Source organism: Trichechus manatus, unplaced genomic scaffold (assembly GCF_000243295.1).
Source record: "Trichechus manatus latirostris isolate Lorelei unplaced genomic scaffold, TriManLat1.0 scaffold00058, whole genome shotgun sequence".
In the NCBI taxonomy this organism is placed as follows: domain Eukaryota; kingdom Metazoa; phylum Chordata; class Mammalia; order Sirenia; family Trichechidae; genus Trichechus; species Trichechus manatus.
The window spans coordinates 10,889,573-10,911,804 of NW_004443994.1; the positions used below are offsets into that span (position 1 = coordinate 10,889,573).

The window sequence follows — 22,232 nt, forward strand, 5'->3', positions numbered from 1 at the left end:
AAAAGCAACACCCCCTTCCAAAAAAAAAAAAAAACAACCAGTAAACAAAAATACAAAAAAAAAAACAAAACAAAAATTGGGGCTGCAGGGACTGCCCATTGGGTTGGGGCTGACCCCGGCAGCAGTGAGCTATGTCTCTCTGGACAAGCAACCTTGACCCACTGGCAAACAGAGGGTGGCTATCAGCAGGGGACCATGAAGAGGGAAGAAGAGTAGGGGGTGGGAAAGCTTGTATCAGTCTGTGTCCTGCTGGGAGCTCCATAGAGTTGCCCTCCTGGACTCCCTGTCTGAGTTCTTTGATGGCTGTAGCCCAAGATGATGAACCTTTGTGGTAGTGAGCTGGTATCTCTCCAGCTGAGCAATCTTGGCCTGATGGCAAGTGGCAGAGGTCTTGTACAGGGAAGAAGGGTGTAGGGTAGAAAAACATGTATCCCTGGTTACTGGGTGGTTTGTCTCCTGTTGGAAGCTCCGTGGAGTGGCCTTCCCGGACTCCCTGTCTGAGTTGTTTGGCAGCTGAAGCCCAAGGTGGCAAACCTGGCCATGTTAGCTAGTATGGGACCTCTGCTCCAAGCTCTCCTCGTTCTCTGTCTATGTCAGTTTCTTATTCTATTCAGTGCTTGACTGAGTTTTTTATTCCTTTTTGGTACTTAGGGTTGCAAGATTGATGTTTGTATCTGTTTTACTTAGTTTTTTGGGTCTTTGCTGCAGAGGGACAGCATGGTCCTTCTGTTTATAGTGCCATGTTGGCTCTGCCTATGGTTTATATTTGAAAATGGAAACTTAACATTTGAGAAACTACAGAAAGTATTTTCATTATATTCAAGTCTCAATGGGAAAAAAAATGTAGGCATCATTTATAACCCATGTGCTAAAAAAATTTTGTTTTAAATATTAATAGGTTTGATCCATCACTTGTGAATGTGAATATTGCTATTACTGCAGGCTACGTCATTTCTGGTACGTGATATGTAGTTTACTGTTTACTTCTTTTTAAAATACCCATGGAATTGTGCAAAGAATACGTAGCGTATGCTTTTGGTTTATTTATTTGAGGAGGAAGCCTTTAGAATCCATACAGAGAAAAAAAAGTTAGCTTTCTCAACTTTGCCTGATCTCAGACGAATATCACAGCTGCAGAGTGAAGCCCCAGACATCAGATGCCCAGATATTTTTTTACTAGTTACAGGCCCTATGTAGATCCCTGGGAGATGCAGTTTGTTCTCAGCTGCTAACCAAAAGGCTGGCAGTTCAAATCCACACAGTGGTGCCATGGAAGATAGGCCTGCTGATCTGCTTCCAAAAGATTACAGCCAAGAAAACCCTATGGAGCTCAGCTCTAGTCTGTAACACACGGGGTTGCCATGAGTGGGAATCTGTGAGTTTGGATTTTGTTTTGTTTTGTTTCGTTTGTCTCTTTGTGTCCTAAGAGTCTCTCAGGTGGAATTAACTGTGAAGCTAAAGAAGTTTAAGCTCCAGAGTCCCTCACAAGGGCCCTTGAACTGTGCTCCTATGTTGATTGTTTTGTTTTGTTTTGCTTTGTTAAAATTTGCAAAAATAAGCTGTTTTAGCCACATTCAATTATAATCCAGACTTTCTCTACTCCACATGCACCTCTCTCATATTTCCCCTCATGTTAAATGGAGTTGGAGTGGCCAAGGGAATTTGTACAATTAGGTAAAGGGGAAGTTGGGAACGTGTCATTTTAACTGCAAAAGACATTGGGACCATCTCAATAAAACAAGAGCGAAGTAACAGATTCCTAATTTGGACATTTATATAGGAAGTGTATTTTGTAATTTTCAAATTTATTAAAAAATTGAGAAAAAATCAAATAAAAATAATGGAATATAAACAAAAATGATAAACGAAATAAAAAAACATTTTTTTGCCACTGAGAAGTGAATTGTCACCAAAAGAATTAAATCATATCAAAATGCAGTAATTCATTAAGAGGAAGAGATAAATTTTGAATAGAAATAATTAATAGGTTATTGGATTATCTAATAATCCAATTAAAAGAAGAGTGAATCATGTGAAGACATTGGAAAAAGCTTTTCTGGTTTGACACAAAATGCTGTCTTTGTCCAGAATAACACAGAATTCATAATACACCACATACACTGGTTAATGAGTGGTGTCAGTTCCAAAAGTAGTTACTACGCAGGAAATCTTGTATGAAAGAAACTTGATAAAGGTTTTCTCAAATAAGATAATCCAAAAAATTTACGAAGAACAGCTATGAATCTGAAAGAAACTTTTCTAAACTATCAGAAATTTCTAAAAGCTGAATGAAAAGCGAATTCTTTTTATTCTTTCTACAGAAAATATTATAAAATCATCATATAAATTGATGACCAAAGAGTTTGCAGGCAAGATAAGTAGGGAAAACATCCTTGGAGAGGTATATCAGACAGTCAATCAAAAAAACAAAACAACCCATTGCCGTCGAGTTGATTCTGACTCATGGTGACCCTATAGGACAAAGTAGAACTGCCCCATAGGGTTTCCAAAGAGCATCTGGTAGATATGAACTGCCAATATTTTGGTTAGTAGCTGAGCTCTTAACCACTGTGCCACCAGGGCTGTTCTATTACTTTTCTTGATATTTCACATTTGTGGTATTTATTTTCTCTTCAACACTTGTAGTTTGATGGTATATTTTCTCTAAGTATTCATATCTAATTTTTTATTTGTAATTATTATTTTTATAAGAGAAGGTCCCACTTTATATAAGCTTTAGACATCACAAAACCTGAATCTTTCCCCTGGTGTCAATCCATGTTAGCCATTTTTTTCCCTGTCTAAATTTCATATTAACCAGTTGGTTAAAAAGACAAAAAAGTAGTTACATTGACATTTTGAGACTTTTCTGTTTCGTTATATTTCCTAAATCATGGTATTTCTATTCAGGACCTTTTTAGGAAAAACTGGCGTCATGACCTCACGGTGGTGTTGCCATTTTAAATTAACATTTAATTTGTCTTTTGTTCATTTTCTATATTTTTTGTTGAATTTGTTTTATAAATCAGTTGGTCATTTTCCACCTTTTCTGCTAACATCTTATCTCTGTCTGAATTAATATGATAATTAAAATCAATAATATAAACTTTAAAAAAACATTATTTGATGATGTTTTCATTTTATTTAACACTGGAAACAAGTTAGCCATTTATTCATTCAACAAATATTATGTTACACCCCTATATGCCAGACACTGTGGGTCCCTGTGTATCACAAATGGTTTGTGCTTGGCTACTAGCTAAAATGTTGATGGTTTGAACCCACCCAGGGGCACATCGCTAGAAAGCCCTGCTTATCTGCTTCTTCAGAGATTACAGCCAAGAAAACCCTTTGGAGCTTGGTTCTACCCTGTAACACACCACGTCACCATGAGTTGGAATTGACTTGATGGCAACAGGTTTTTGGTTTGGTGCTAGATTCTGTGAGTATGAAGATGCCTACAACACGGCTGTCATCCTGAAGGAACCACAGTATAGTGGTTGTTATTTTTGTTGTTATATATGTACTGTTAACTCTGTTCACAGCGGGATGGGACCATTGTGATCCGTAGGGTTCTCATTGGCTGCTTTTTTAGAATTAGATTGCCAGGCCTTTCTTCCTAGTCTGTCTTAGTCTGGAAGGTCTTCTGAAACCCGTTCAGCATCATAGCAACATGCAGTCCTCCACTGACGGACAGGTGGTAGCTGAGCATGAGGTGTATTGGCTAGTAATTGAACCAGGGTCCCCAAATGGAAGGCAAAAATTCTACCACTGAACCACCAATGCCCCCTGTCATGGATTGAATTGTCTCCCCCAAAAATATTTGTCAACTTGATTAGGCCAGGATTCCCAGTATTGGTGGTTGTCCTCCATTTTGTGATTGTAATTTTATGTGAAAGAGGATTCAGGTGGGATTATAACACCTTTACTAAGGTCACATCCCTGATCCAATGTAAAGGGAGTTTTCCTGAAGTGTAGTCTGCCCCACCTTTTATCTTACAAGAAATAAAAGGAGAGGGAAGCAAGCAGAGAGTGGGGACCTCATATCACCAAGAATGCAGTACTGGGAGCAGAGTGCATCCTTTGGAACTGAGGTTCCTGCCCTGAGATGCTCCCAGACCAAGAGAACACTGATGACAAGGACCTTCCTCCAGAGCCAACAGAGAAAGCCTTCCCCTGGAGCTGATTGATGCCTTGAATTTGGACTTTTAGCCTACTTTACTGTTAAGAAATAAATCACTCTTTGTTAAAGCCATCCAATCCACTTGTGTTATTTCTGTTATAGCAGCGCTAGACAACTAAGATACCCCCCCAACCCCATAGTGGGAGAAACAGTTCTATCCAAGCAGATACTTTACCAAAAAATGGGATGTTGGACTAGCTGAAGTATGAACAAACTGCTGTGGGCTCAGAGTAGACAGTGATGAAGTGCCAGAGGAAAGAGTTAAATACATTTGGGTAACAATGCAGCTTTCTTCCTACGTAATATCTTACAAATTTTTCCTTCTTACAGCTTTGTTGCTTCGTATTTTCTGTTGGAGAGCAATTGGTGAGATTGTTGATTTAATTCGCCAATCCACAGTCCTGTATATATTCTGCCTTGTACTGGTGTGTGCCGTTTTGTAATAGCCTAACAATCAGACACGACTCGGTATAGTGACTTCAGGGGGAACATAAGCCTAACCATACATTTGTTAATTTATGAAGACCAACTCCAAACCCATTCAGGGATCACTTTTGTGATATGTTATCTTGTTTATTAAACAAAATAATAACTTAACATGTGTGTCTGTATTGCTATGACATTTTGGATTTATAAATTTTGAGAGAGACCAATGACACCAATATTTTGAATTTTTACTTAAAAATGTGAGGATTATGTAGATAATAGACTTTTGTCTGTCTTTCTAGATGCATTCATGATTTAGAAGTCAGGGGAAGGTATAGATTCCTGTATAACCAGTTAAATTATTTCTTTTCTGCTTAATTACATGTTTATTAGTTAAGTAGGTTGCAGCAATGGGAGTGTCTTGCTCAGAGACTTCATCAGAATTCCAGGACTGAGCTTAAGGAGGATTCTCACAGTAAATCTCAGGCAGTAAAGCATATTAAATTCCATACCTAAAATTATTTTTCTACATATACATTTGTAAACTAGCAATTTTATATCCCTTGCGTGTTTGTTTGGTTTCTTGATAATCAATTATTTTTCAACCTAGATATACCACCAAGCTGAAAATATATATTTGGAAGTAATACATGTATGTAAGCTAGAATTTTATAAATTTTATGTAATAGACATGGCATAGAAGTTCATGTTTTAAAACTTAAATGTAATTTCTGGCTATTTTTTTTTTCTTTGTTTGGTATTACTAAAATCCTTGCATTACTGGATATTTGTGACTATTTGAGGATTTAAAAAAATTTCATACAAATGTGTATTAATATTCTTCTATTTTTCTTTATCTTGACTCCCACAAAGATAGTGACTCAGAAGCCAATTTGGGATTATTTCTGCAAGAATCAGATATATCAAAGGGTCTCTCCACATCACCCATTTGAAGTCACAGATTTAAATAACATAAATGTTTTAAAAACTATATGGATTTTAATGTATAAAAATAAGTGCTTCTGTACCTGTAAAAAGACATCCATAATCACTTTATTTTTCTGAAGAAGTAGGCTGTTTGTTGTGGCATTTCCTACTGTTCATTCCTTCACCTTCTTTTTTTCAAATTTTAATAGATAGTAGATAAAAATACAGCTTCTTAGTTTGAAATTCTAATGATGACAATAGAATAGATCCTTTCAGGAAACCTAATAAAATATTTTCTGATCCTCTGGCAACTTCAAGATTTTTACTACTTTCTTAAATGTCATAGCCATTAATAAATTACCAATTTAAGATGCATCAAAAGACTTGTTCCTTTTACAGGTCTTAGATATTTGGTATATAGGGACTTTGTTTCTTAAGTATTTTTTTCTAAAAAAGGGTGCAAACTGATTAACAAAATACAGGTGAACTCTGGAAAGAATGTGTATGGGTACCCGGGTGAGTTCAATGTCATGCTGTGATTTAGAAATATGTTCTCTGAACATGAGCCACACATAATCAGTGTGTTATGAAAAGAATATAAGCTGGTGAAAGATAATAGATTACTTACACACATTTTTAAATGTGAATGTTATGAACTGCAGTTCCCTGCTGGCCACTGAAATCAAAGGCTTAGTAAATGTCTGGCTATGCATGGATTGGCAAGTTGAAGTTTAATTATGTGGGATAAATACTTTTTTTCTCTTTCAACTTTTATACTTCTTTAAAAACCAATAAAATACATGCTGGATTTTTAAAAAAGAAAATTAACTGTTGCCTTAGTTAGTAAAATTGGTAAGTAAAGGAAATCAACCTTTTTTTTTGGTTTAAAGATGGTTGTTGCTTCTTTGGTGCCTTCCTCTGTTTTGTTGTTTTAGTATGAAATAAATTTGTCTAATTAAAGTGAAGCTACTCGCAGGGAACCAAAATAGAAAAAATTAGATGAAATGATGAATGATTCCATGCAAAGAAATTCTGTGTTATAACTATTTATAGACCCTATGTTTACTGGATTTTTCATACAGTGACTCCCTAGGTCCCTTTGTGCATTTTGTTATTCTAGGTAAGCCTAACAAAATAATTGTGCAAACCATTATGAAATCCTTGTCATGTATAGAACACGAACTGGTATTTGGAAAGCACTTTGACTTGATACTTACTCCAATAATTCTTTAGGCTATTTGTAGTAAGCTTTTTCCTTAAAAGAAGATTTTGTAATTGCAACTAAAGAAAAGTCAAGTGAAGAATAAAAGCAAATTATCTGTACCTTTTTATATATATATATACAAAAATCAATTGTATTTTTATATGCCAACAACAAACAGAACAAAGGTAAGAAAAAGATATCTTTACAATAGCATCAAAAAACATTAAGTACCTAGGAATAAATTTAACAAAAGATGTGCAAGATTTTTATGTGCAAGATTTTTACCCTAAACACCACAAATCATTATTAAGAGAAATTAAAGACTAAACAAAACAAGATGGAAGGTATAAAGAGTCACTTTACTAAAAAGAACTGGTTGTCATTCAACCATTTCAGGAGGTAGCATATGATCAGGAATTGATGGTACTGAAGGAAGAAGTCCAGGCTGAGCTTAAGGGATTGACTAATAACAAGGATCCAGGAATTGACAGAATACCAGTTAACATGTTTCAGCAAACGAATGCAGTGCTGGAAGTGCTCACTCATCTATGCCAAGAAGTTTGGAAGACAGCTACCCCACCAACTGACTGGTAGAGATCCATATGTATGCCTATTCCGAAGAAAGGTGATCCAACCAAATGCAGAAATTATTGAGAAATATCATTAATATCACAGGCAAATAAAATTCTGCTGAGGATCACTCAAAAGCGTCTGTAGCTGTACTCATCAACGGGGAACTGCCAAAAATTCAAGGAGGATTTACAAGAGGACGTAGAACCAGGGATATCATTGCTGATGTCAGATGGATCCTGGCTGAAAGAAGCGAATACCAGAAAGATGTTTACCAGTGTTTTATTGACTATGAGAACGCATTGGACTGTGTGGATCATAACAAATTACGGATTAACATTGCGAAGAATAGGAATCTCTGAACACTTAATGAGTTCATGAGGAACCTGTACATAGATCAAGAGGCAGTTGTTCGAACAGAACAAGCATGGTTTAAAGTCAGGAAGGGTGTGGGTCAGGGTTGTATACTTTCATCATACTTATTCAATCTATATGCTGAGCAAATAATCTGAGAAGCTGGAGTATATGAAGACGAACGCGGCATCAGGATTAGAGGAAGACTCATTAGCAACCTGTGTTATGCAGGTGAAACAAAATTGTTTGCTGAAAGTGAAGAGGACTTGAAGCACTTACTGATGAAGATCAAAGACCACAGCCTTCAGTACGGATTACACCTCAATATAAAGAAAACAAAAATCCTTACAAATGGACCAATAAGCAACATCATGAAAAACTGAGAAAACATTGAAGTTGTCAAGGATTTCGTTTTACTTGGATCCACAATCAACACTCATGGAAGCAGCAGACAAGAAATCAAACAATGTATTGCATTGGGCAAATGTACTGCAAAAGATCTCTTTAAAGTGTTAAAAAGCAAAGATGCCACTCTAAGGACTAAGGTGCACCTGACTCAAGCCATGGTGTAAAGTTAGTAAAGGGTTGATTTTGATTATATTAAAATAGGTTTGTTTCACAACCAGGATTGCATTTCCTATCTAATTGCTAGAGTTTCTAATTGCCTTTTAAATTTTCTTGCGTTATCTGCCTTTATAACATATTTGAGTTGCTCGATTTCTCAAGGACAGTATCAAAGCTCTGAAATATCTTTTCTCACATTCCTATTCTCCAGGCTCTCCATCCTCTTGCTCCAGTCTAAACAGGCTGCTGCCTAGGTCTGCTGCCCAAGGGCCTGGTGCTTCATTTCATTACTCTCCTGGGTTGGAGATTTTGTTTCCTGGATCCCATGTCTTTAACTTTCTTGGTTTACTCACTCGTTTTTTGGCAGCCTATCCTCAAATAATTTCCTAAGAAAGGGTGTGAAGGCTGTAAGCTCAGTCATTTTTGCAAGTTCTGCAATTGTTTTTTATTCTCACACTATCTGAATCCATCATTGTATCTCTTGGTGGCATATAGATATGTAATATATTTAGCCACTTCCCTATTTTTATGTGTTTCTTTGTTCTAAGTTTCATTGTTATGTATAACTCTGAGTGAACATCCTTAGATCTTCATATTTGTGAACATGAATAATTATTACTAATATTACTAATGGTTATTTGCAGCACTCATTAGTTCAGCTTCAGACAACTATTTGCAACCTGTTTGTTTAAGTGAATACTGTGTACAATATGCCATGTTTTAAAAATGCTATAGCACGCCAAGTATATTTCTAAATCCTCAAGAAGAATAAATAATCTGTTTGGTTGTAGAAGGTAGAAAACTCCTCAGCTTTTTTTCATATTAAGAGTGTTATTTGATGCTGAGAAGCTATTGAGTGTTTCCTCAATATGTGGAATTTTGGATAAGAATGTGATTGCTGATATTTTGTTCTAAGTTTTTTTTCCAGAATGGAGCAATACTGGCATACATTTGGAATTTTCGTCTGATAAGACAGCTTGCCTGTTTATGAATCAGTGGTAGGTTACTGATATCATTAATTAAAGTTGTGCTGTTTATTTTCAGTTTGGAGAAAGATTTTTTCATGATCCTAAAGCTAGTATATAAAAAATGAACATACATGATATGAATTATTACCACCATTGTACAAATGAGGAAGCTGAGGCTTGGAAAGGCTAGAGTAAGTGGTGGTGCGAGCTTTTTAACCCACCTGTCTTTGCAGCATGACAATGCTTTATTATTCTTTCTTCCAGGGCATTTGTTATGGATTGAATTGTGTCCTCCCAAAATGTATGCCAGCTTGGCTAAGCCATGATTCCCAGTATTGTGCAGTTGTCCTCCATTTTGTGATCTGATGTAATTATCATATGTGCTGTAAATCTTAACCTCTATGATGTTAATGAGACAGGATTACTGGCAGTTATGCTAATGAGGCAGGACACAATCTACAGGATTAGGTTCTATCTTGAGTCAATCTCTTCTGAGGGATAAAAGACAAGCAAGCAGACAGGAGAGGGACCTCATTATCACCAAACAAGAAGTGCCAGGAGTGGAGCATATCCTTTGGACCGTGGGTCCCTGTGCTGAGAAGCTCCTAGACCAGGGAAAAATTGAGGACAAGGACCTTCCCTCAGAGCTGACAGAAAGAAAGCCTTCCCCTGGAGCTGGCACCCTGCATTTGGACTTCTATCTTCCTAAACTGTGAGAGAATCAATTTTTGTTTGTTAAAGCCATCCGCTTGTGGTATTTCCGTTATAGCAGCACTGGATAACTAAGACAGCATTCTTACACCCCTGTGATGTATGCTGCAGGATGAACTATGTTTCCCAAATCTTAGGATTCAGTGAGGCTCTTCATGGAAAAGAACATAATGTACTCCAGTTCATCTTGGGGTCATTCATATTCCTGTATTCAACTTCCTTCTGTCCCAAATTCTGATGTCAACGTTCTCTTAGTCCTTCATTTTTTAAAAATAACGTTTTTATTTTAGATATACAAAAAAGTTGTGAAGTTAGCACAGAGAGTTCCCCTATACCCCTCACCTAGTTTCCCCTGTTTTTGACATCTTGCATTGCCATGGTACAGTTGTCAAAACTAAGAAACCAGCATTGATACATTACTATTAACTAAACTCGAGACTTCACTGGATTGCATCAGTTTTTCCACTAGCGTCCTCCTTCTGTTCCAGGATATAATCCAGGGTGCCACATTACATTTAGTTGTCATGTCTGCCCAGTCTCCTCTGGGTTTGTGACATATTCTTACTCTTTCCTTGGCCTTGTCAGCATTAAGGAGTACTAGACAGGTGTCCTGTAGAATGTCCCCTAATCTGGGTTTTTCTGATGTTTTTCTCATGATTAAACCCATTGCCATCGAGTCGATTCCGACTCATAGCGACCCTATAGGATAGATTAGAACTGCCCCATAGAGTTTCCAAGGTGGATTCGAACTGCCGACTTTTTGGTTAGCGGCCATAGCACTTAACCACCACTCCACCAGGGTTTCCTTTTCATGATTAGTTGGAAGTTATTGGTTTTTTGGAATGAGAACCACACAGACGAAGTACTCTTCTTGTCGTTTCCTGTCAGGGATAACATGACATCCACATGACATCACTGGTAATGTTAACCTTTATCACTTGGTTCAGATAGTGTCTGCCAGGTTTCTCCGCTGCAAAGATTTCCCCTTTCCATACTCTACTTGAAAGCAAGTCATAAAGTCTTGCCTACAATCAAGGGAGGAAATTAAGCTCCGCCTCCTGGAGGGAGGGAGGTGCTCACTTTGACAATGGATTTATTGTTAACCTTTATTGCCCTTGCCCTGATCTTGTCATTTAACAAGGTCCGCTGATTTTTTTTTTTTTTTTCTGTGAGATGTTTAACTGTTTCTTTCTCTTCATATCTACTGACATGGTCTAGCTTAGGGCCTTCAGAATCTGCAAGGTTTGATTACTGCTGTACCTTTAACTAACTTCCCTAATTCTGGATTAACCTTATCTGGAATGCTTTCCTCACAATGCAATCAGAGTAGTATTTCTCATGTTCCACTGTCAGCACCTTATTTTTTTTACCAAAAAAAAACCAAAAAACAAAAAACAAAAAAACAAAACCCTGCATTCTGCTCAGACTCTTCTCTCTGACTTTCCAAGTTCTCTGTGATGGCGCCTACCCTGTGTTTCCAGCTTTGTGTCTCCAGCTTTATTTACTGCTTGTTACAGTCAGATTTGTACTCTTACTGTCCCATGAACCTTTTATTCATAGCTTCCATTTCCCCTCCATCTTTGAAAAATTTACTTGCCATTCAAACCTTAGTTCAAAATCCAAAACCAAGGTGTCTTAGTTAGCTGTGCTGCTATAACAGAAATACCACAAGTGGATGGCTTTAAACAACAGAAATTTATTTTCTCACAGTTCTGGGGGCTAAAAGTCCAAACCAGGGTCTTGACCATGTCAATTCCTTCTTTTTTGTTAGCCCTGGGGGTTTTCTGGTTGTTGGCGATCCTTACATAGCATCTCTCTTCCTTAGTACATGCTCCCTTCTGTGTCTGATCTTCTCTTTTTATAACTCAGAAGTGATTAGGTTTAGGACAGACCCTACACTGGTGTGGTCTCATTAACATAACAAAGAAAACTCTATTCCCAAATGGGATTACATCCACAGGTATAGGGGTTAGGATTCCATCACATATTTGAGGGGGGACACAATTCAATCCGTAATAGCAGGGAAGGGTTGATATTTCATGATTTAGTACAGGGATAACACAGAGGATTGGGAGTGTCAATTAGACTCACATGAGTTAGAGAGCCTACCCTGTATCAAGCTTTACTAATGATTTAAAGGATCCAGGTAACCATGAGGCACGGGCAAAACAGGGAGAGGCTCAGGACCATCAGTATGGCTCCCTAGGTCTGTTTTGCACTGGGCACGTTCTGGAGCACGATTACTATGTGGTCTCTAAGTGATAAGTGCAGTTTGCATCTCTGACATAGAAGGAGTGCTCAGATAGTTACTCAGATAGTTACATAGCTTAAATCCATACATTCCAGGTTTGTTTAACAGAACCAATCCTAGGCTAGGTATATCCTGCTGGAAGCATTCCATGGATGAAGACTCTCCTACCACAAATACCGTTAGTCTATCAGGAGGTCTGTTATTAGTATGCTTACCAGGAGATTAGCCTGAATCACTCATCTTTTTTCTTGCTTAGGAGGTCATCCTTCCACCCCAAATAGGAGAGAATGGATTGCAGATCTGCTTCATAACACTTTCTTTCCCAGTACTTATATACTCACTTGCTTTGTTTGCTGTTGTTTCATATATTGTAATCTTGTTTCTTCAAGAAGATAATCATCAGTTCCTAGGGCTTGAGCCCAGATTTAAAAACATTTTTTAAATAGATCTTCTACAATTCTCAAAAACTCTGGTAACCTGAAATTATAAGAGTATAAAGGGAAAGAGCATCTTCTTCGAAGTCTAAAGACTTGGATTCAAATCCAAACTCTCCCACTTACCACTGTGTTAGAGTAGAAGATTGTTTAATCTCCCCGAGTGTCAGTTTTCACAGCTATAAAATGGATAAGATGATACCTACAGGCCTCACAGGTTGTTGTGAAGATAAAATGAGGTTATATATGTAAATCACTGGGCATAATGTTTGTCATTCAGTATATATTCAATAAGTGTTAAATCTAACATATATTCAGTATGTTAAAACCTGGCAAACACTGAAAGTGCAGTTTATATTTGCTGTCTCATATTCTTTATATCCTCTTTGCTCTTCAACCCAGTATAATTAGGCTTCTGCTTCTGCATTTTGTTGAAACTGTTCATTAAAGTTACCTCTGACTTCCAGTTGGAAAATCCAATGAGTTGTCCTTGGTGTCTGTCATAGGACTTGATGCTGCTGGTCACACCCTTCTTCTAATGCTGCACTCCCCTTGCTTTCATGGCATTGCCGTCACCTCATTCTCCTTCCATTTCCCTGACCATCCCCTCTCAGGAGACAGTTTGTTAGATGATTATATTCCCCAGGGCTCTCTTCTGGGCCACTGACACTCTCCTGGGGTGAGTTCTTCCACTCCTAAAGTTTCAAGCTATTATCTATTTGCTGATATTGGTGTAATGGACTATGCATGAGTTTTGGAATCAGATAAACTCAAGTTAGAATTTAACTTTGCCACTTCTTATGGCCTTGGTCAAGTTGCTTAACATTTCTGTACCACAGTTGCTCTCTCTTAAAAAAAAAAAGATGAAGCATATTAGTGTTGTTTGCTTTCGAGTCTATTCCAACACCTAGCGACTGTATAGGACAGGGTAGAACTGCCCTACAGTTTCCAACTCTGTAATATTTATGGAAGCTGACTGCCACATATTTTTTCCCCCAGGCAGCTGGTGGGTTCGAACCTCCTACCTTTTGGTTAGCAGCTGAGGGCTTAACCACTGCGAACCAGGGCTCTCATATTAATATTATCTACCTCTTAGTATTATAGTCAAGTGTTTTCTCCTCTCAGCTGGCACATCAAATTCAACATGTCTAAAATAGAATGTGAAAGAGCCCTGGTGGCGCAGTGGTTAAGTTCTTGGCTGCTAATGGAAAGGCTGGTGGTTTGAACCTACTAGCCCCTCTGTGGGAGAAAGATACAGCAGTCTACTCCTGTGACGATTACAGCCTTAGAACCCCTGTGTTCTGTAGGTTCTCTATGAGTCAGAATTGACTTGATGGCAACGGTTTGGTTTTGAGTTTTTCAAATAGAAGGCAACATGCTTCCCTCTGTATCCTCTTCCTGTATTCTCTTCTTCAGTATGTGGCCCAGTTGTCCACTTGGTTATCCCTGCTAGACACCTGGGAATCATCTTTGACTGTTTCTGCCTCACCTATATTTGGCCCATCACCAGGCCCTACCATCATTTCTTTGTGTAATTCCCATTTCGTAAGGCAGAATATTAAAAAGATGTGTACTCAAATGTCATGATTTAATAAAATTAATAATTCTTACTGCTTCTCCAAGAACATTCTTAAGTTTTTTCTTCCTTTTGGTTCTTTTTAACTGCAAGCGTGTGGAGGTCAGAGAGTACAATGACTGTTAGTACTGTCTGGTGCCGTTGCCTTGATTTGTGTAAACACCAGCAGTTTTATCCACCGTTGCTTTTGCACCATCGGTACAAATGTCAACACAATGTACACAGCAAATACCATTTTTGTGTCATGAAAATTGCTTTGACCTTGTGGACCTCGTGAAAAGATCTCATGGGTCCATGGACCACAGTTAGAAAACTGCTGGCATAAACTAATTGCTGTGAGCTCTTGGGAAGAGGAGAGATTATTATTGATTGATGTTTCTCATGCAAGGCTTCACAGAGAAGGTAGGACATATTCTCAAAATCTTTCAGGACTTTGTAAGAAGTGGATGGGGAGGGAGGCCTTATATATACGGAGAAAAGAATAAACACAGGTTTTTGAAAAGTGGAATAAATATGCTGTCAGTAGGAAAAAGTGAGTAGCCTTGCATTATCAAAGAGTATGTCTTAGGGAGAGGAAGGGTAACCATATAGAACATATAAGTGCCAGGAAGAACTGTTTGACCTTGATAAATAAGTACTGCACTTATTTTTCACCATGACTGTCAATAGCAGTGTAGGCTTTGAATATATATATATTACAGGCAGTGACTGTATATTACAGTGGGAAAGATATTCTGAAAATAGCACTGAGTAATTCTAATTGCTGGTATGTGTAGGAAAGACTGTAGTGGGGTAAGAATGAAAGGAAAAGGTTGGGTTAGCAGGTTAACATCCAGCATAAATAAATGAAAAGACATAAGGGTCCAGATTAGGCTTTGGGAAATGAGAGACGATGACAAAATAGACATTTTGAAGGAAGAAAAAATAAATTGGCAATGGTTAAAAAATTAGAAATAGAGACAAGGGAAGATAACTTCTACATTGGATCCATAAGGATAAGCCCATTAAAAGACAAGGGGACAGGTCTACTTCAAGAGATAGTGATTTCACTGTCACTGAAGACGTCTAAACAGAACCTAGAGGAACAAATGGTGGGGTTGTTGAAAGAGGGAATTGAGCATTAGAATATTGGGTGGAAGAGGTGCTGGTTCACAAAGCAAACTGCTTATCAAAATCATTTGGAAAAGTTTTTAAAAATGTTAATATGAGAGTTTGATTCATTAGTCCTGGGGAAACCAGAGAATTTGTGTTTGGGCCAAGCAACCTCTACTTATTTTGTTGCAGACACCTGCCAGCGGAACCAGATGACTCAGTTCTCCTAAAGGCCTCTTTCAGCTTTGTTGTTCTTGTTGTTAGGTGCCGTCGAGTTGGTTCCAACTGATAACAATCCTATAGGACAGAGGAGGACTACCCCATGGGGTTTCCAAGGAGTGGCTGGTGGATTTGAATTGCTGACCGTTTGGTCAGCAGCCGTAGCTCTTAACCACTGTGCCAAAAGGGCTCATCTTTCAGCTTTAGAACTCTCTAAAATAAGTAACTAACTAAACTGATACATACATAAGTACATACATACCTTACATTGAGTGCACACACACAGTCACACACACACACACAAAGATCTGGGGAATTAGAAAGACTAGAAGAGCAAGTCTTGAGTTTGGTTTGGAGATGCTGGGTAAAAAGACAGAGCATCTATGTAGAAATAATACTAAGAGCTAGAGAGAGGAATTTTGGAATAATTAGAATAGAGGCGCTATTTGAAACCATGAGTAAAGATGGTATTTAAAAGATAAAATTGAGTGTCTAGAATTGCAAAATAGAAGGAAGAGTAGATACAATGAAAGAGTAGTTTAGAAGTAGGATGGGAACCAAGATAATGTTGAGGTGGAAGGTCACTTTTCTAAAACTAAGGTCCTGAACTTTCCAAGGTTAATATTTATTAAATAGAAATGTTTACAAGTCTGAAACAATTACATTTGCAGCCAAGATATAACTAGGGTCAGCTCACGACCCAGTCCCTGTGTTGAGCTGCAGAAACAGTCCAGCACCAAAATCCTCACTGGAGTTTCTCCAAGGATATCAAGGAAGATCCAGTTTGCTATGCACAGCAACCTTCTTAAACTTCCCTTCATTCCTCTTACTCACAATATCTCCTGGATCCCACAGCTTCCTCAGACTCTCTCAAAACTTCTCTCTCTCAACTCCAAACTCCTCAAACTCACCAAACTAGCACCATGCAGGGATTGATTCTTTGCACCTCATCCGCTTTTCTCACTTTTTCTTTCTCTACCGACAAGCAGCCCCTCCCCGCCCCCTTTTCCAAATGTGAATCAGACCAAATGATTCCTTGCAGTTTTTTAACTACATTTAGTGGATACCACACTTCTGCACATCTAACTCCCAGAAACTAAAATGAAAAGTTCAGTTTCCTTAGAAGGCCAGGGAGAGGAAGGAATATTAAATAAGCAAGACAGAATTTTCTCTAGGGGCCCGCAGGGAGGATTGCAAACATATATAATTTGCAGCCTTTTCTTTTATACCTTTCTTAGTAATAACTATGTTGTTGTTAGTTGCTGTCAAGTCAATTCCGACTCATGGAGACTCTATGTGTGCAGAGTAGAACTGTTCAATAGCATTTTCAAGGCAGTGACCTTTTGGAAGCAGATCGCCAGGCCTGTCTTTCGAGAGACTTCTGGGTGGATTCAAACTGCAACCTTTTGACTAGTAGTCCAGCAGTTAACCATTTGCACCACCCAGGGACTCAGTAATAACTACAGATGATAGGTCAAAGGGAGTGCTGTCTCTCTGTCCTTCCTTCCCATATGCATGTCTTCCTCTTCCTTCCCTGCCCCCTTCCCTCTCAGCTTCAGTACATATCTTCACAAACTCTTAGCATTTATTTGTTTGCATGAAAGAGTGTTTTCATTAAGGAAAGATGGATTCCAACTAAGTCACTGGTCCTTCTGACATGGGACAGGAGGATAAGGAGGACAATTATTTAAATATTATTTCACCTTGAAGTAATGTAGAGGTTCTTTTCTTTGAAAGAGGCTGCCTTACAGACCAGGGCACTGCTGAGATGGAAAAATTGGCAGAAGTTAAACAAGATGATTACATAGAAAACCAAAGGACAAGTCCTTTAAGTCTGGCTTAGATAATCACCTTTCCAGACAACCAAGAATTTGGAAAGTGTGTGAACTAGTTGGAGAACAGGAAGTAGTCTGGGTTAACTAAAGTGTAGAACTTGTGATATTGAAGACAAAATGCTATAAAGGTAGAGTCAGGAAGACCAGTTAGGTTATTGTAGTCATCCACGTAAGAGATGCTGAGAACCAAAAATTACAGTGGCAGCAGTGGGAATGGAATGAATCAGGGGAGGATTAGAACGAATTTTAGGAGGTAAAATGGAGAGGTCTTGGTTAAAACTAGAAACTAAAAATAGCATACAGGTAGCAATAGTCTAGGGTGACTAAACTGATGGTGATCTCATTGATAAGGATTGGGAAGATCAGAAGAGAAACAGTTTTCTACCAAGATGGTAATGGAGTAGAAGAGATTGGATAAGGAGTAGAGTATTGGTTTTAGGCATATTTGAGAATTTGTGGTTTGTCAGGTGAAAATGCCCAGCAAGAAATTAACAATATGGAACTACAACCAGAGCTTAAGAGAGGACTTGAAACCAGAGATGGACAGTCCTCCTCTCAAATACCCTCTGTGCTTCACCTAGTCATTCCTTCTCCCTTCCACTTGAACTCCTGGGAACCACTGATCTGTTTTCTGTCTTTATAGTTTTGTTTGTTTCCAGAATATCATACAAATGATATCATACAGTAGGTAGCATTTTCAGACTGGGTTCTTGCATTTAACACTATGCATTTCAGATTCATTCATGTCTTTTCATGACTTGATAATTCATTTCTTTTTATTGCTGAATAATATTTCGTTGTATGATGTACTACAATTTGTTTATCCATTCACCTATTGAAAGACATGTTGGCCACTTCCAGTTTTTTGCAATTATAAACTAAGCTTTTATAAACATTTGCATGAAGGTTTTTAATGTGGAAGTGTTTTCAAGTTAGTTGGAAAAATAACTAGAAGCATGATTGCTGGATTCTATCGTATGAATATGTTTAACTTTATAATGGCCAAAATGTTTTATAAAGTTACTGTACCATTTTGCATTCCCACCATCAATGAATGAGCATTCCTGTTGGCTCCGTGTCATGGTTAGCAGTTGATATTGTCTTTTTTTTTGGATTTTAACCATTCAAATAGGTGTGTAGTTGTATCTCGTTGTTTTCATTTGCATTTTCTTATAACAATAAATGATGTTGAGCATATTTTTAAAAAATATTTTATTGTGTTTTCAGTGAAAGTTTACATTGCAAATTAGGTTACCATCTGACGATTTCTACACAAGTTGTTCAGTGACATTATATTTTTCACAATGTGTCAACATTCTCATGAATTGTGTTCTTGGTTGTTCTGTTTCCAGTACTCTAGGTTCCCTGCCCCCCATGTCTTCTCATTTTTGCTTCAGAGTAATTGTTGACCTTTTGGTCTCTTATGATGTGTTTTTAATGGAGCCCCATACTCAAGGGTAATAATCTTTATTTTGTGTGCCAATCTGTTATTTTGCTAAAAGGTGACCTTGGTATAGTTTCAGTTCAAGGTTTACAGAGTATCTCAGGGTGATAGTCTCAAGGAGTCCTGAGCATCTTTTCATATGCTTATTTTCCACCTATATATCATCCCTGATGAGGTATTTGTTCAGATCTTTTGCCCATGTTCTAATGGGACTATTTGTGTTCTTCTTTTGAGTTTTAAGAGTTCTTTATGTATTTTGGATTCAAGTACTTTATCAGGTGTGTTTTGTAAATATTTTATCCCAATCTGTGGTTGTCTTTTCATTCTGTTAACAGTGTCTTTCACAGAGCAAGTTTTAATTTATCAAAATTTTCTTCCATGGATGTTGATTTTGTGTTGATTCTAAAGTATCATCACCAAACCCAAGATCATGCAGATTTTCTCCTCTGTTTTCTTTTAGAGGTTTTATAGTTCTGCATTTTACATTTAGGTCTATGGTCCATTTTGAATTAATTTTTTTATAAGGTGTGAGCTAATTGCTTTTTTTTTTTTTTTTGCATATGGACATCCAATTTCGCCAGCACCATTTATTAAAAAGAGTATTAGATTGGTCTTTCTCAATTTAATTGACTTCACACCTTTGTCAAAATCAGTTGGGTATATTTATATGGGTCTATTTCTAGACTCTCTGTTAGTTCCACTGATCTATTTGTCTATTCTTTTTCCAATAACACGCTGTCTTGATTAAAACAGCTTTAGAATAGGTCTTGAAAGTGGGTAGAACTTTGTTCTTTTCCAGTATTGTGTTGGCAATTCTGGGTCCTTTCTCTTTCTATATAAATTTTAGATCAGTTTATATATATATATATTTAAAATAGGAGGCTTGGTGTCACAGTGGTTAACAGCTATAGCTGCAGACCAAAAGGTTAGCAGTTCAAATCCACCAGCTGCTCCTTGGAAATACTATGGGGTAGTTCTACTCTGTCCTATAGGGCGCTATGAGTCGGAATCAACTCGACGGCAATGGATTTGGATTTGATGTTACAAAATATATTGCTGGGATTTTGTCTGGGATTGAATTCAATCTATAGATGTAGTTGAGGAGAATTAACATTTTCAGCAGTATTGACTTTTCCAATCCATGAATACAAGAATCTGTCTGTATATTTAGACTTTATTTGATTTTTCATCAGTGTTTATAGTTCTTTGCATGTAGATCCTGTACATAATTTATAAAATTTATACCTGATTATTTTAGTTTTTGGTGCTACTATAAATGATATTTTTTAAAATTTCATCTTCCAGTTGCTCACTGCTTGTATATAAGAAAGCAACTGACTTTTCTATATTGACCTTGTGTTGTGCAACCTTGCTGTACTTACTATTGGTTTCACAATATTATTATTATTTTTTTGTAGATTCTTTCTGGTTTTTTACATAGACAGTTATGTCATCTGCTAATATATATGGTTTTATTTCTTCCCTCTCAATCTGTATACCTTTTATTTCCTTTTCTTTTCTTATTGCACTAGCTAGGATTCCAGTACAATATTGAATAGGATTAGTGAGACAGGATATTCTTGCCATGTTTCTGATCATATGGGGATGTTCCCTGAATTTTAAGAACTAAAATTGAAATGGTTAATCCTCAGAGATGCAGAATAAATATGTTTCTTTAATTTTTTTCCAGATGGTTCTTTGCAACTCTGACATATTCTGAGTCTTCTGAAGTTTACATCATCAATGCAGTACTTATGACAGTGATGTTTTTCCTTGGTTGGATTGCTGTGATACCTGCTTTTTATTACTGCATATATAATGTGTATGGAAATCAAGTCTACTTTGGGCTTGAATGGCTAATCCAATGGTCCTCGGTCAGTAGGTTTGTTGTTTTAGATGTAATGAATGTCAAACAGATGATCCAAATTAACACTCTTCTCAGACAGGAGAAAGCAACCGGAAGTGCTTCTCATAAATGGGAATTTAATTAAAAAGCGGGATATCAATAAGCAAACTTCATTACAACGGCATTTATATTGGCTGATAGGATGAATTCTTGGCATGTTCTTGTGTTTATTAATTATAAGTGTTATTCAGGGTTTCAGTGTCTTTTTTTTTTTTTTACTTTAGAAAAGAAAAACTAAAATTTAGTTTTTATTCCAAGATTTCTTTTGTGCTTTCTTCTGCATTATAAGGTTGAAATTAAAATTTATAAATATTGTGGTGAATGTTTTCAGAAACCTCTTAACCTGCATTGGTATTTTTCTCTGTGAAAAGATGACTATGATAATTCAGTGCACTTGGTTTTATGTCATTAATTTTATTGAAAGACTGGGAACTGCTTTTAAATATATAAATAGCTCTCAACATTCTGTTGTACTGCACTTGTTTATCACCATGACTGTCAATAGCAGTGTAGGGTTTGATTTCTAAATTGTTGAAATGTTATTTTTCTTAGGCCATTAGAAGTGATGTATTTTTCATTTCAGATATGCAATCATTTATTAATGACGACGTATTTGACTCCTTTTGGGAATATTTACTTTGCTTATTCATGGTAAACACTTCCTGCATTTTAAGATTTTTTCAGATGTCACTTTCTTATTTCTATTTTTAGCATTTTGTCAAATTATTCCCTTTTTATTTTGCAGTAAGGCTTAAGACTGATCCTATAAATCCCTTTCCGAGGTGAATGACTTCTCAACATGCTTGTTGATATACCACCATTTAGGCTACTAGGAGGAATCATTAAGAAAAATCTTTAACACTGCCATCCCTGTCTACCTCCCTTGCACTCTTTCTGTCAAGAATATATTGCCATCAATCTTCATTTTTCACAGATTCTATGTTCATAAATTCACCTAGTTGCTAAAATTTATTTGTAACCCCAAAATCAGAGTCCCTGGGTAGTGCAAACGGTTAATGCTTGTGGCTGCTAACCGAAAGGTTGGCGGTTCATTTCCACCCAGAGGGGCCTCAGAAGAAAGTCCTGGCTGTCTACTTCCAAAGAATTAGTCATTGAAAACCCTATGGAGCACATTCTTCTCTGACACATCTAGGGTCGGTTGCCATCAGATGGAGTTGACTCCACAGCAACTTTTTTTTTTTAACTCCCTGCTTTCACAGTTATTCACATACATGCGCAGAGTGGCAAAACATTTGAATTGCCTAACATGCATATTCCCAGCTGAGGAGTCTGAGTTTTTGTTTCAGCTCTCATACAATAAACAAGTGTCCCTTTTTACAGTGTTTTGCCTTTTTTTTTTTTTTTTTTTTTTGCCTTTTTTTTTTCTTGGTGATTTTTCTGTTTAAAATGGCCAATAAGAATAGAGCTGAAATACTGTCTAGTGTCTCTAAGCTCAAGAAAGCTGTGATGTGCCTTAAGGAGAAAATAATTGTGTTAGATAAGTTTTGTTCGGGCATGAGTTATAGTGCTATTGGCTATGGGTTAAATGCTAATGAATCAAGAATAAT

General features: G+C 37.2%; 1 protein-coding gene across 8 annotated transcripts in view; it reads left to right on the plus strand.

Moving 5' to 3' along the window:
• The window catches only part of LOC111820999 (transmembrane protein 56-like), a 214,862-nt gene that overhangs the window by 128,199 nt on the left and 64,431 nt on the right, over nt 1-22,232 (plus strand). For 3 of the 8 annotated variants that reach the window (XM_023733466.1, XM_023733467.1, XM_023733468.1), the window contains 3 exons: nt 899-957; nt 4,514-4,549; nt 9,145-9,226. The exons of 1 other annotated variant lie outside the window; for it this stretch is intronic. In XM_023733466.1, coding sequence (XP_023589234.1) covers nt 899-957; nt 4,514-4,549; nt 9,145-9,226 — 177 coding nt within the window. Of the gene's footprint in view, nt 1-898; nt 958-3,289; nt 3,443-4,513; nt 4,550-5,219; nt 5,252-9,144; nt 9,227-22,232 lie in introns of those variants that run through there. 4 more of the 8 variants (XR_002824483.1, XM_023733465.1, XM_023733470.1 and 1 more) reach the window with 4 other exon arrangements.